At 54.9% G+C, this 13,923-nt stretch overlaps 1 protein-coding gene across 2 annotated transcripts in view; it reads left to right on the plus strand.

Moving 5' to 3' along the window:
- Window positions 1–7,352: 7,352 nt before the first annotated feature.
- MED15 (mediator complex subunit 15) overlaps window positions 7,353–13,923 on the plus strand; it is a 48,995-nt gene continuing 42,424 nt past the window's right edge. The window contains exon 1 of one of the 2 annotated variants that reach the window (XM_025267180.2): window positions 7,353–7,527. In XM_025267180.2, the coding sequence (XP_025122965.1) occupies window positions 7,460–7,527 (68 nt within the window). In that variant the 5' untranslated portion in view covers window positions 7,353–7,459. The remainder of the gene's footprint in view (window positions 7,528–13,923) is intronic. The other variant, XM_025267185.2, reaches the window with a different exon arrangement.

Consider the following 13,923-nt stretch of genomic DNA (forward strand, 5'->3'; position numbering starts at 1 on the left):
TGGCCAGATACATAGATTTTAATTCGTTTCAAAAAAAAAAAAATGCCTGGAAGATCTTGACTCTCCTCCCACCAAGGGGTGAATCCCAATCTTTCTTCCTGTCCTTGAACGTGGCCTGGACTTCACGACTGGTTCTAAGGGACAGAATGAGACATAAGGGAAGTGAGTGATGGTAAAAGGCCTCAAGCCTGGCGTCTGGCTCTGTCTCTGCTCCGTGAGCACCACCCCCCCAACCCCCTCGTAAAGACACTCAGGCAGCCCTGCGGAGAGGCCTGTGTGGACCCCAGACCTCCATCAAAACCGGCCCCCACTAGCCTGCCAGGAGCCAGCTGTCTGGCAATCAGACCCTCCAGCCCAGCCAGGCCGTCTGAGCACGGTGATCCTCGGCGTCCCACAGCTGTTTGGAACCTCACGAGACACTGAGCCAGGGGCTTCCCTCTGGTCCAGTGGCTAAGACTCTGTGCTCCCAATGCAGGGAGCCCAGGTTCGATCCCTGGTCAGAGAACTAGATCTTGCATGCCCCAGCCTAGACCCAGCACAGCCAAATTTAAAAACGAGAGAGAGAGAAAGAGAAAAGAAAAGAAAAAGTCGGAGCCAGAACCCAGCTCAGCCTCTGCTGAATTCCTGGCCCATGGCGGGATGGAGACAATGGATGTTTATGATTGTCATTTTCAGCCACTTGGCTGTGCTGTAACTTGTTACACAGCGTTACATAACTGATACCTAGACCTATTGGTATCAGCTATCGACGTTTAAATAAAGGCACAGCGGCTCTCTGCAAAGCAGCAATGCCAGTTCTGGGTATCAGAGGAACACCCCAGATGAAAGCAAGACAGCGTATGGAGGGTATTCACCACAGCAGGCATGTCTTCAGTTGTGAAAAAGCAGAACCAAAGTGGAAGCGAGACAGGAGGGAAGGGGGCAGGGTAAAACCATGACAAGAATGATACAGCCGTTGAGGATACGACATTAACTGGTTAGAACCAAGTAGGTCCAAGTGGCAAAAGATCTGACTGCCAGTGGATCTTTAGTCTCATTATCTGCTTGTTATAACCCGTTAGCTAACTGACACAGCACTGAGGCCAGGACAGTTCCCAGGCCAATCATAAAAGGCCAGAAAGTAGACAGTAGTCTAATTCCTGGAAATCCCTACCCTTTCACCTGGAGGCCAAGTGTGCTACAGTCCTGGGGGTCGCAAAGAATCAGACACAACTGAGCAACTGAACTGAACTGAACTGAACCCCTTCCCCAGAGGAATTGAAATAACACTCCCACTTAGCCACTGAAATTTGTTGTTGTTGTTCAGTCGCTAGATTGTGTCCAACTCTGCCGCTCAGCATGCCAGGCTTCCCTGTCCTTCATCATTTTCTGGAGCTTGCTCAAACTCAAGTCCATTGAGTGGGTGATGCCATCCAACCATCTCATCCTCTGTCGTCCCCTTCTCCTCCTGTCTTCAGTCTTTCCCAGCATCAGGGTCTTTTCCAGTGAGTCAGCTCTTTGCATCAGGTGGCCAAAGTATTGGAGCTTCAGCTTCAGCATCAGTCCTTCCAAGACTGTTCAGGGTTGATGTCCTTTAAGATGGACTGGTTTGATCTCCTCGCAGTCCAAGGGACTCTGAAGAGTCTTCTCCAACGCCGCAGTTCAAAAGCATCAATTCTTCTGGGCTCAGCCTTCTTTATGGTTCAACTCTCACATCCACGCATGACCACTGGAGACACCACAGCTTTGACTGGACCAGCCAAGTGACGTCTCTGCTTTTCAATGTGCTATTTAGCTTGTCACCCAACCTGTGAAAACGAAACACCCCGCAACCCAGGGCCACCTCACTTTCTGAGAGGGACGTGTTCTGCCCACGGAACCTGTTTGTCTGTACACAAACTGGCTTTCACTCTCCTGTGGCTCACTCCTGGATTCTTTCCTGTGTGAGGCCCAGGCTTCTCACTTGGCAGCTCGTCCCAGGGACTCACCTGATTTCTGGGACATGACCATCCACTCACACATGTCCCTTCTCTGGCAACATGTGTCCATAAATAAACTGGTTTGGTACCTGATCTGAAGCAGGTAATTTAGAGGCTGTGATGTAGCAATGACTCTTTTTTTTTTTAAACCGAGTGACCAGGGATACAACCCAGGCCCCAGCAGCAAAGGTACCAAGTCCCAACCAAGGGGCCACCAGGGAATTCCCAATAATAATGTCTTAACTTCACCAAATAGCCAAGTAATCCCGCTTCCCAACTGTTCTCTACATGTCCTTCCTTACTGAATTTTGAAATTTATTGGCATCAAGGTTCAAACAAGGTCCTGGCATTGCAGACAAGTGGGGTACCTCTGTCTGGTCTTCCCAGGTGTGCTAGTGGTAAGGAATCCTCTTGCTACTGCAGGAGACATAAGAGATGTGGGTCGGGAAGATCCCCTGGAGAAGGAAATGGCAACCCACTCCAGTATTCTTGCCTGGAGAATCCCATGGACAGAGGAGCCTGGGGGCTACAGTCCATGGGGACGCAAAGAGTCGGATACGACTGAAGCGACTTAGGATGGGGCACCTCTGAAGTCTATCTTTGTTTATCTGGGTTCCCCTTCACTTGTATTTTTCTTTTTCTTCTTCTTCTTCCTTTTCTTTTTTTTTTAGATAGAAAGTAGATTTATTCGGATTCAGAGAGAAGCACGCCACACAGACAGGTGCGGTCTGTCATTGGGGGAGGCTGTGGCAGCCTGTATTTTTCTTCTTGTTGAGGAGACTGGACCCTTTGTTTTGTAGCCTCACCCTACCTGGCTTTGCAATTCGTAATGTGACAATCACTGCTGGGTACACGACGTGCTTGGGAAAAAAGGTAAAAAAAACCTGTAAAGATTATGTGATATACTCTTAGGGAGAACTGTGCTCAAGAGAGAGCTGGGCACCGTCTGGACCACACTTTTCTGGGCTATCAGATTTCCTTGCCATTGAATGAGTTTACAACGCTGTACATTACAGATGATCACAGTGCAGAATAATTCTTGTCCCTAGATGTGCAAATTCTGCCAGATGGGGGGAGAGCCCATTGATTTCTCTCACTCGCTGTGGGAGAGGTCAGTCTTGTCTATATTTGCATATTCATTTTGAAACGGAGCAGGACCCTGTGGTCCTTGCTCCCCTCCGCCAACCACACACCATGTCGTACACCAGGCTTTTGTCTGAAGAGAACCTTAGTCAAAGACTGAGTTTAATCAGATAAATGAGAAATGCAGAAACGAAGGCGAACAGTCAAAAGAGACCAAATGATAATACTGTAGTCACTAAGCATAGTCAAGGACCTTTAGCTCTTTCTCAAGGACTGTAGATAATATTCTGAGCCATATCCTGTGAGCTGTCTTACTAAAACCCCAGGTGGAAGAAGTTAACTCCATGATGACCAGACTGTACCCACGACCCAAGCTGCCACAGTTCCGAGAACTGGCCTCAAGGAAATGGTAACAAACTGACCCTGGAACTGAAGATTAACTGGACCTAAAACAATCAAGATGATGCCGGTCAGACTGCCGATGTCCAGTTTGAAGATGACTGTCAGAGCTGACTGCTGCTTCCTGCATGTGGGCCCTGCGTGCACCCCGCTACACTCGTGTCTATAAAAGCTCTTGCCCCACTGGCTGGCCGGGGCTGGGATGGGGGCTGGGGAGTCTGCCTTTGGATAGATGTCTCCACCCTCCCCTGCCAGTTGCCAGCATTTAAAGTAAAGCACATCTTCCTTTCCATCAGCAGGGCCTGCTTATTGGCTTTTGAGCAGTGAGCAGCTGGACCCACACACATCCCCACTAACAATTTCAATACTCCTGAATATTAAACAGCTGCTAAGAAGTTACCAGCTTTCTCATCAATGAGTTAATGAGAGTTGTGGTTTTACCTTTTCCAAAAAATGTTTTAAATTAATTTAAAAAATTAAAAAAATTAATTAACGTATTTTTGGCTGGATCTTCATTGCTGAGCATGGGCTTTCTCCAGCTGTGGCACATGGCTTCCAGATTACGTGGGCTCAGTAGTTGTGGCGCCTGGGTTTAAATGCCCTGTGGCATAGGGGGGAATCTTAGTTCCCCGACCAGGGACCGAACCCACGTCCCCCGCATTGAAAGGTGGATCCTTAACCACTGGACCACAGGGAAGTCCCTGAAACCACCTTCTTTTCATCAAGATCACACACCTGCTCTCAGGATGTAATGAAGCTCAAGTTACTTACGTGTCATCACAGAAAGAATTCAGTGAGAGACAAATCGATAGGTGAGAAGCAGGTTTATTTAGAGAGAAACACTCCATGGAAAGAGTACAGGCCATCTCAGAAGGCGAGAGTCTCCTGCGTTGGTGGGCGGGCTCTTTACCACTGAGCCAGCAAGGAAGCCAAAAAAAAAGCGACTGTACTCCAATAAAAAATAAAGTTTCTACTGTGTTGCTTTTAGAAGCAACAACTGCCCGCCACCTCCACACTCATAAATGATTGCAGGCTCCAAGACAAACACAGAAGAGGAGTTGCATCTGGCAAGTGCTGGCGTGGACATGAGACAGGAGAGAAGGGCACAGGGTGCAACCTTTAAAAGAACAACATAGCCCTTGAGGACAGGACAAAAACTAGTTAGAATTGCCAACGTCCAAGAAGGTGGAAGATTCGACTTCCAGTGGACCTGGGCCTCATTACGCACCCATTGTAATATAATAGCATCTAAATGATGTGCTCACAGGTGCTGAGATTGTTCTGAGGCTGACAGTTCAGTTCAGTTAAGTCGCTCAGTCATGTCCGACTCTTTGTGACCCTATGAACTGCAGCACGCCAGGCTTCCCTGTCCATCACCAACTCCTGGAAGTTACTCGAATTCATGTCCATTGAGTCTGTGATGCCATTCAACCATCCCATCCTCTGTCGTCCCCTTCTCCTCCTCTCCCTGAGGCTGACATCTAAGGCCAAAAAGTGGGTGGTGGCTTGGTTTCCGGAAATCCCCACCCAATCTCCAAAATAGTTGGAATAACCCTCCCATTCATTTGTCTATGAAATTACCCAGCCCTTAAGAAACCACCACATATTTTGGGACTGCTATATTTTATCTATGGAAAGTGTTTCTTTCTAAATAAATCCACTTCTTACCTGTCACTTTGTCTCTTGCTGAATTCCTCCTGCCCAGAGACATAAAGAACCTTAGCTTCATTAAATCCTGAGACCAGGTGTGCAATTCCAATTAAAAGACAGTGGGTTCGAGTCTCTCTAAGGGCTTCCCTAATGCGGGAGACCTGGGTTCGATCCCTGGATCGGGAAGATCCTCTGGAGAAGGAAATGGCAATCCATTCCAGCACTCTTGCCTGGAAAATCCCATGGACAGAGGAGCCTGATAGGCTACAGTCCATGGGGTCGCAAAGAGTCGGACTCGACTGAGCGACTTCACTTTCACTTCAAGTCTCAGTTTGGATTTTGGCCAGGTCCAGTCCCCTATCCGAGGTGTACGGTTTCAGGAGGGGCAGGCCAGCACCAGAGTGAGGAGGGGGACTAGAGGGGTCCCTGTGCAAGGCTGGAAGGGGAGGGCCAGAGCCCCCAGGAGGGTGTGCAAGGCTTTGTAGAGGGAAGCTTCCAGCTCCTGCCTCCTGCAGGGCCCAGCATGGTATCCACCAAATGTGTGGCCAGTGACAGGGTCCAGCTATGGCAAGGTGGTCTCGGGAACCAGCAGAGTAGAGGTTTGGCCCAGCACCTCGGGTGGCTTGGGAAAGGATCCTGCCTCTGGTCAGTTTCAGCTTCCTTTGCCGTTTCCCCGCTAGAGTCCATTCAGGACCTACCTTCCTGTCTCTCCCACTCTCTCCCTGAGGCCAGGAGGTCTGTGGCCATCTCTGCCTCTCTTTCCCTAGTCACCATCCAGACTCTAACCAAGTTGTCATCACCTCTGGACCCCAGATAAACAGATAAGTAGAAATAAAAGTCTGGAGCAAACACCAAAGGGGACAGCACTTAAGTTTATCTTGATAAATTCTTGACAATGTTCTGAGCCTCTTTGTCACAGGGAGCGACAGTACGGACTGGAAAAAAAGTCACTGAATTGGAGATATACAATATACATAACCAGTATTTAATTCATGAATCACTTGGTTTATTGAACACAATTAGCACACAACACGGGTTAGTTGAAGCACACTTTAAAAGTGAGCTATATGATACGTGTATTAGATGTCAGTTTTATTAAATGTGCAAGAGGGACAGAGACAGGGCAATGAACCATTCCAGTCAGCCTGAGGGTGGCCAAGACATGGGCTTTGGGAGCTAAAACTGGGAAGTCCTAGGCGAACCAGCACAAGTTGATCACCGCAAGGACAGAATTTTTTTGTTGACCTGGACACTTGTGGGATCCTAGATCCCCACCAGCAGTCAAACCTGCGCTCTGTCAAGTGAAAGCTTAGAGTCCCAATAGCTGGCCTGGCAGCGAATTCCCAGGACAGAATTTTTAAAAATTATTTTTGAAAGAATGAGAGCAAAAAAGTTTGAAGATGTGACCAGCTGTTCATCACTGCAAGACGTGAAAGCTGAGGACAAGAGGGGGCCCTCTGGGGAAACTGCTCATTGCCTCCTCTCCCAATCCTGTCCCCTACTCCTGCCTGGGGCTCAGGGACACAGAGTGGACACAGCCCCTTCTGGGCCCGGCGCTTAGTAGGCATCGGTAGGTGTCAGTTCATGCTCCATGAAGCCCATCTTAGCCTTCGTGGACCACTTGGGTGCAGGATTTTTGTCACCTGCTTTCCCTCCCCAGGGGCACAGACAAAGCCCCATAGGATCAATCTGGCAGAGATTTCATCCTCCTAAGAGTATCCTCAGGCTTCGCCCCCGGGTCCATTCCCGCCTGCCTCCAGCTCCCCCTGCCTCCTCCACTCGGCACATTTGTGTGGCTTTCGTGGGCATCTGGACTGTGTTCTTCACGGACAGCGCTGTTGGGCCAGATGGGAAAGCCTGTGCTGAAAAATGAGCAGTGTGGTTTGGGTTCCTCACATTCCCAAGCCCTAGAAAACAGAGCCATTGGTGGGATATGAAATTCCAAAAGTCTCACGGAGAGAACCAGGGTCTGGTCCGTCTTGGGATGCGGCCGCAGGAAGGGCCGAGCAGATGCTGAAAAATCTTTGATAAACAGTGTCTCCAAAGCATCCGCTCAGATAGCGTGCGGCTTCGCGCCGCCTCCCGGATTGGTGCGGACGCCCTGGGCTCACGGGACCTGCACACAGTAGGGCCACAGGCCAAGCAGGTGAGCCGGAGAGCGGCGGGCTGTGGGGCGCCCGCGGACTCCATTTCCCACAAGCCCGCGCGCGCGCACCCCCCCACCCCCCCACCCCCCCCATTTCCCACAATCCCCTCTCCTCTTCCGGCGCGGCCGAGGCGCCGCCGACGGCTTCCGGGTTTGGGCCTGGCTCCGCGACTGAAGCGGCGGCGGCGGAGTGGGGCACGGGAGGTGGGAGCGGGGCACCGGCATGGACGTTTCGGGGCAGGAGACCGACTGGCGGAGCGCCGCCTTCCGGCAGAAGCTGGTTAGCCAAATGTGAGTAGGGGCCGGGGCGGCGGCGCGACCCCCGCCCTCCTCCTCAGCCCCCTCCCCAGCTCTCCTCGCGGCGGGGGGCGGCGCGGCCGGACGGCGGGGTCCAGGGCGCCGGGCCGCGGAGGGGACCGGACCGCGGCCCTCGCCGCCCCCCCCCTCCTCTCCGGGCCGCCGGCTCGCCTTCCTGGGCCGAACTCCTGCAGCGGGCGAGCCCCGGCTTCTGAGTCATCGTCCTGAGCTTTCGCGTTCGCCCTTCGTGTGCTCCGGAGGCGGCGGCCTTCCCCCGCTCCGCGCCCCACTGCGGCCGGAGGAGCCCGGGGCCGCCCGTGGCAACGTCCACAGCGCTGGGCGCCTCGCGCTTCCTCCTCGGAGAAGCGCCTGAGGACGGGAGGCGCGGTGGGGGCGAGAGTCTGCGGGGCACCCCCTCCCCGCCGCGGGCTTCGCCGGAGGGCGACAGGAAGAGGCCGTCAGGAAGCGACCTTCGGTCGGCAGTGGGCGTGAAGAGCTGGGGTTGTTTGCCTCCTGCCCGGTCTCAGCTGCTGACCCCTCGAGGCTTAGGGGCTGCCTGGCGCCCGGGGACTTGGCGCGCCGAGCTCCCGCTTTTCCGCAGTGGCCGCTCGCGGGTTTACTGCTTTCTGCTAGGGCTTGCGGGGCCGGCGGGGATCAGCCCCCGCCCCCGGGGGCCGCGCCGCCGCCTCGGGGCGCAGTTACAGCGCCGGCTTTCTCCTACCGGATTGACAGTTCGCTTGAGCAGGCCAGGAGCAGCCTTGGGGAGTAGGCGACGCAGAAATCGAGCCCCAGAAAGACGAGTCGGAGTGGGAAGGGCCGTCACCGCCAGCTGAGGCTTGGAGAGAGTGAGCCCCCACCGCACAGCGGGGTGGTACTCGTGCTAGGCTGAGTCGTGGAGTTTCAGGAGACGATCGTGCAGCGAGGGCGAACGGGGGCGGCCAGTTAGTGGTGGAAGTGCAGCGCTGGGGAGGTGAGCCTCTGTTTGGCACGGGGCCTGCCTGGAGGTGCTGAGATGCCAGAGTTGGGAAGATCCCTCGATTTCCCCACCCTCTCACCCCAGGCGGATCAAGAACAGAGAGAGGCCAGGAAGGCCATTCCGAGAGTTCTGAGCTCTTGGGGGTCTGGGGACCTGTCGTTTTTCATGCTTGAATTCCCCCCTGCTAGAGCCCTGTCTTTCTCATCGCTCCATAAAATCGTTGAGGAGTGACCTAGTCAGGCAAGCGCTTATAAAGGCCTGCAGGAGACAGTGCTGGAAACTGAAAGAGGAAGACGATCCCAGGGAAAGAGGACAGCGAGTGCGGTGGATGGCTCTTGCTGACTAACTGGATGGAGGGGGTGGGGTGCAACCCTGTGGAAGGAAGGAAGTGGGGGAAGGCAGGGAAGCCGGCAGTCCAGGGCAGGCAGTGGGGACTGCCGTGGAATGGTCTGGGACGGTTCTGCCCACGTTGCAGACTCAGTGCAGTCTTGAGGCTTGGTTCATATCTGGGCTACTGTAAGAAAGGCCCCCAGGTCAGAGATTTCTCTTGGAGGAAGCCTGGAGTTTGAAGACGGGAGGAATGAATTGTCCCCGAAGGAAGTGGGGCAGGTAGGGGCGTGTCTGAGGGCTGGTGGCCACTAAAGAGGACAGAATGAGTGCTCCTTGAATCAGCCTTCTGCTTCCAGAGAACCTGCGTCCCTTTTTTTTTTTTTTTTTTTTGCCAGATTGGTGCTTAGATATTACTATTCTGTTGCTGCCTACAATTCGTTTTGTTTAAAAACAACCGAAGTGTATGATTACCCAGCAGTTTCTGTAGCTCAGAGGTCTCAGTGGGCTCAGCTGAGTCTTCTCCCCAGGGTCTCCCAGGGCTGAAATCAAGATGTTGGCAGGTGCCTTTCCTCCTGGAGGCTCTGGGGGTAGAATTTGCTTTCAGGCTGCTTCAGGTTGTTGACAGTTCAGTTCCACACAGCTGGAGGCCTGAGGCGAAATCGGTCGTCACTGGCTGTTAGCCTTGCCAGGGTCAGTCTGTCTTTGTTCCCGGGGGCTGGCTCCATTCCCTCCCACACCCACATGCCCAGCTCCAGCAAGGGTGGGCTCTTCTGCCTCATCCAGAAAAAAATAATTCTCTGCTAGTGGCTCAGAGTAGATTGAGCTTGCCAGGATAATCCAGGATGTTGTCCCCACTTTGAAGTCAATGCCTTGATTAGATCTGGAGAGGCCCTTCTGCCTCGCCTGTGGGTGTGTTCAGGGTTAGGGCCTGGGCACGGTGGGGAGCCCAGGATGAGCAGTTTCGGAAGCTGTCTGCCTCACTCGTGTTGGTGTTCTCAGTTCTCAGATTTTCTGTTTTCTCTCCAGGTTTCACTTTGAAAGCTGTGATTCTTGGTGCCTTGGTTGATGGTGTTCACAGAGTTACAAAAGAAAGGTCAGGACACCTGGCATATTGTTAGTTCTGACTTTCTATAGTGTTTATGCTGGCACTTAAAGTTGGCTGTCTTGGGAAATGGTTTGTTAGTTTGTTGGGTTATTTTTTGGCCCCTGCCACAGGGCATGCAGGATCTTAGTTCCCCAACCAGGGATTGAACCTGTGCTCCCCGCAGTGGAAACCTGGAGTCTTAGCACCTGGACCTCTGGGGTGGTCCCTTGGGAAATGTTTTGAGCCAAAGTAATTTATAGTTGAATGAGGAAAACCAAGTGGAGAACTGGGATGTCGCAGAGGGAGGGGAGCACGTGAGCACAGCGCCCTGCCCTCACCCAGCTCTGAGTCGCTCTGGAGAAAACGTGCTCGGAGCATGGGCTGAAGAAGCAGCTCCCGACTCCACTGCGGAAAGCAGCGTTAGTGGGGCTTGTCCAGAGGCCTTGCAGGGACGCCGGGGCAGCCTCTCCTTAGCTCCCACTCCCCGACTTCTGCCTCCCCTCGCTCCCCACTGCCCTGCTGACAACGCCTCAGTGACTGTCCTCAGCGTCAGGACAGAGCTCCAGATGGCCCGGCCTGGCCTCGCCACCTCTCTTGAACCCCCGCTCTTGTCCAGCCTCTCTGGTCTTTCAGCTTCTTGCTCATTCCAAATTCTTTCTTTGTGCTTTCCCTTTAAACAATGTTTCATGGAGTATTTAAAGAATTCCACAACGGGTCGATTCCCCCCGCTGTATTCCTGACTAGCTGCTTCTCTTTATTGATAGGTCTGCTTCAATATCAGATTCTCCAGGTCCTGCCCACCCTGCCTAGAGTGGGTCACGCCTGTAATGTAGCTCTGGCCCTTTGAGTCTCCCGCAAGACTCTGATCCTGTGACAGTGATGCCTGTCGTGTGAAGCGCTTGCTGGTGCAGGAGCAGCGTCGTCCTGGGGGCTGTGTGAGCCGCTGTCTCAACCACTGGCCTGGGCGACCGGCTCAGGTCACTTCAGCACGCACTCTGAAGCTTGGGAGCCCATACTTTCTCCACGTGTCAGCTGAGTGACCTTGGGCACGTCACCTTTCTGCTCATCTCCTCTCGAAGGCAGGAGTCCAGTCTGTCTCACAGGGCTGGCGGGAGGGGAACGGAGGGCTGGGGACTCTCAGTGGTATGTCGCCTGTGGCCCCCACCCCGGGCCCTGGCAGGAGGAGGGGCCAGTGAAGGTGGGGAGGGGGCCGATGGCGCTTACTGGAGCCTCTGGGGAGCGCAGCTGTGAAACTCTCGGTGGGCTCAGATGCGCTGCTTGTGGAGCACCTGCTTTCCCTGCAGGACCGCAAGAGCAGCCCCCCAGGGCCCCCCAGCTGGCCTTCGTGGGCCTTAGACCTGCCTCCTGGGGTCGGTGGGTGAGTGTTGCGCACGCGTGTCCGGTCTGTTGGCTTCTGGAGAACAGGCATGTGTGAGAAGTGAGCAGCGCTGTGAATGTGAGAAAGGGCTGCCTGAAGCATCTCCAGAGACTCGTCTTGAGTTTTGTATTGATCCTCCCACCCTTGAGTACAGCAGGTTGCACCTCAGGCGTGGAGTGATGGACATCCGCTGGGCTGACAGATCCCCGGGAGGAGACAGGGCTGGGGGAGGGCAGCCCTGGTCAGGGCTCCAGTGGGGGGCCAGGGTCAGGGAGGGCGTGCGGAGGGGAGGCACGGGTCGGGAGGCAGCAACAGGGCAGCCACCTCTTCTGCCGCAAGGGACGTGGGGATCCAGGTCTGCAACCCGGGAGGTGCAGAGACCTCAGCCTAGACCGGAAGGAGCGTGCCGAGAGCTGTTCCCCAGAAACAAAACAAGCACAGAAGCCGAAGAGAACAACCAGACAGCAATTGGAAGGGTCTGGAGAGGTCTTCAGGAGGAAGGGAGCGTCCTGAAGCTTGCGCGTCTGGAGCCTGCCTGTGGCTTGTGGTCCCTTCTTTGGGCAGAAACCGCTGAGTCTTGGCTGATGCTTTTCCTGGCTTGGCCCACAGGCCGCAGCAGCCCTGGGCCTCCGTGGTGTGACTGGCCTTGTTCTCCAGCGCGGAGGTTGCTGAGACCCTCACTTTCTTCCTGGCTAGGTGTCATCCACGTGGCTGGGCTGGTGTCTGGGTACAGCCCACTACAGAATGTCTGCGCCTGAGGCCAGGGGCCCTGTTTGGTCACCGTAAGTCCCAGTGAAACAGCCAGAACGTGCTTGGTGAGACGCTGACTTCAGGGTCCTGAGCCTTGGCTCTGCTCCCCTAGACCAGGAGTGAGAGTGGCTGAGGGGACAGGAGCCCTCCGTCACCCCCTCCCTCACCCAGGGTTTTCTCAAGGCAGCTGAAACAGGGGGCATCCCTGCCGCAGTAGTTGGCCTGTTGGCTCACGCACTGGCTCGAGGCAAGCTGCCTTTCCGTCTGAAAGAGTGGTCGCGTCTCTGGGGAAACTGGGGCATGGCAGTTGGCCCACGCCAGGTGCGCCGAGAGCGCTTCGGTGGAGCCACTGCCAGTGGGCAGCCTGTTGGCAGTTTTAGCCACTCCCCTTGGGTCACTGGGTCCCACGGGGTGGCTGACACAGCACCACGAGCCCCGCTGACCTTTGGCCTCACAGGCTGTAGCTCTCACATGGCTTCCTGGCTGGAAATCGTCCAGCTGTTGGTGCCATTCCTGACCTGGTGGCTGTGGCTGGTCCAGGACCCTACGTGGGCATTCTAGGGTGGGAAGGACAGTGACCACTTCGTGGTCACTTCGTGAAGGGCAAGGGGTACTTGCCCCAGAAGAGTATCTCTGAGGGCAGTGATGTCGGTTATGAACCCTAAAGGTCAATTTTTAAAGGAATTCTGATGGCTTTTTAAAAATTCAGAATGGATCATAGAACCGAGTAGTCTAAAGACCCCGCCACACCTGTGTGTTCAGCACTGGGCTTCAAGTGGTCAGCTCTCACCTCACGGACTCCACCCTCTGTCCCCAGTCACTCTGACACCCGGAATGTTTGGGTGGCAGCCGGTGGACTCAGCTCCGTGCCGGGATTCCTCCTCCACAGTCTGTGCCTGCCTGCCTGCCACCCCTACCGTGCCGGGCTGCCCCAGACCCTCACGGGCGCCCAGCTGTGGACCTGGCTGATGCTTCCTGCTCGCTTCCCTGGCTCAGCACCAGGCCCCGTGCCCCTCGCCCTCCCAGTCGCCCCCCCCCCCCCCCGCCCCGGCGCTCTGTGACTGCCTCACCCACAGTTTGCATCTGGGTTGTTGAATGCTTGGCAGCCCTGCTCTGAGCCCCTCCAGTCAGGAGCATCGCGAGCATTCTCAAGTCACAGTTGCTTCCTGCCTCTCCAGGGGTGACCGTGGGTCACCCGGATGGGTGCTCATCTCAGAGTCTGAGAAAGTCACAGCACCATGCATGCGGAATGCAGGCAGGCTGGCGTCCGCACGAGCCGTGGACGTCAGGTGCCGGCTGAGTGTAAGTCGTTACCTTCGGCTGGTTGTCTGAGTGATTTTAATTTTCTTTGTAATTTGTACACGTGGGTACTGTGTAGTTTAATAGTCAACATGTATTTGTTTGCAATCAGAAATCTTTTGAAGGAGAGGTAGACCCCGTGTGCAGGGAGGAGGAGGAGGGCCGCAGTCTCCTCCAGCTGCTGTGAGGTGGCGAGTCGCCCCGTGCTCTGAGTCGGGTGGGCAGCCTCCTTTGCCTGGCCCGGTGCCAGCACAGCCAGCACAGCCGTCTGAAGGCGGTTCTGCCCTCCCCACCCCTGCTGAGAGGCTTCTGCTTTCCATCTGAAGCTGCCCGTTCAGGTTCCCTCCCCACCTCTGCCCCCATGCAGCGGGAGAGCCCCCGCCAGACTCCCCTGCTCCATGCCTCTGGCTGCAGTCATTTCTCCTCTTCCCTGTCGGAGGTCTGGCATCATCCCCACTCCTGACCCCTGGTGGCTCCGCCCAGAGTGCTCCTGCTTCCTCCTGAGCTTGTTGGACTCTGATTGGATACATCCTGGCATGAACAGAACAGGTGAACTCTCTTGCGGTTTGACAC

This window comes from Bubalus bubalis, chromosome 17, assembly GCF_019923935.1.
Source record: "Bubalus bubalis isolate 160015118507 breed Murrah chromosome 17, NDDB_SH_1, whole genome shotgun sequence".
NCBI lineage: Eukaryota > Metazoa > Chordata > Mammalia > Artiodactyla > Bovidae > Bubalus > Bubalus bubalis.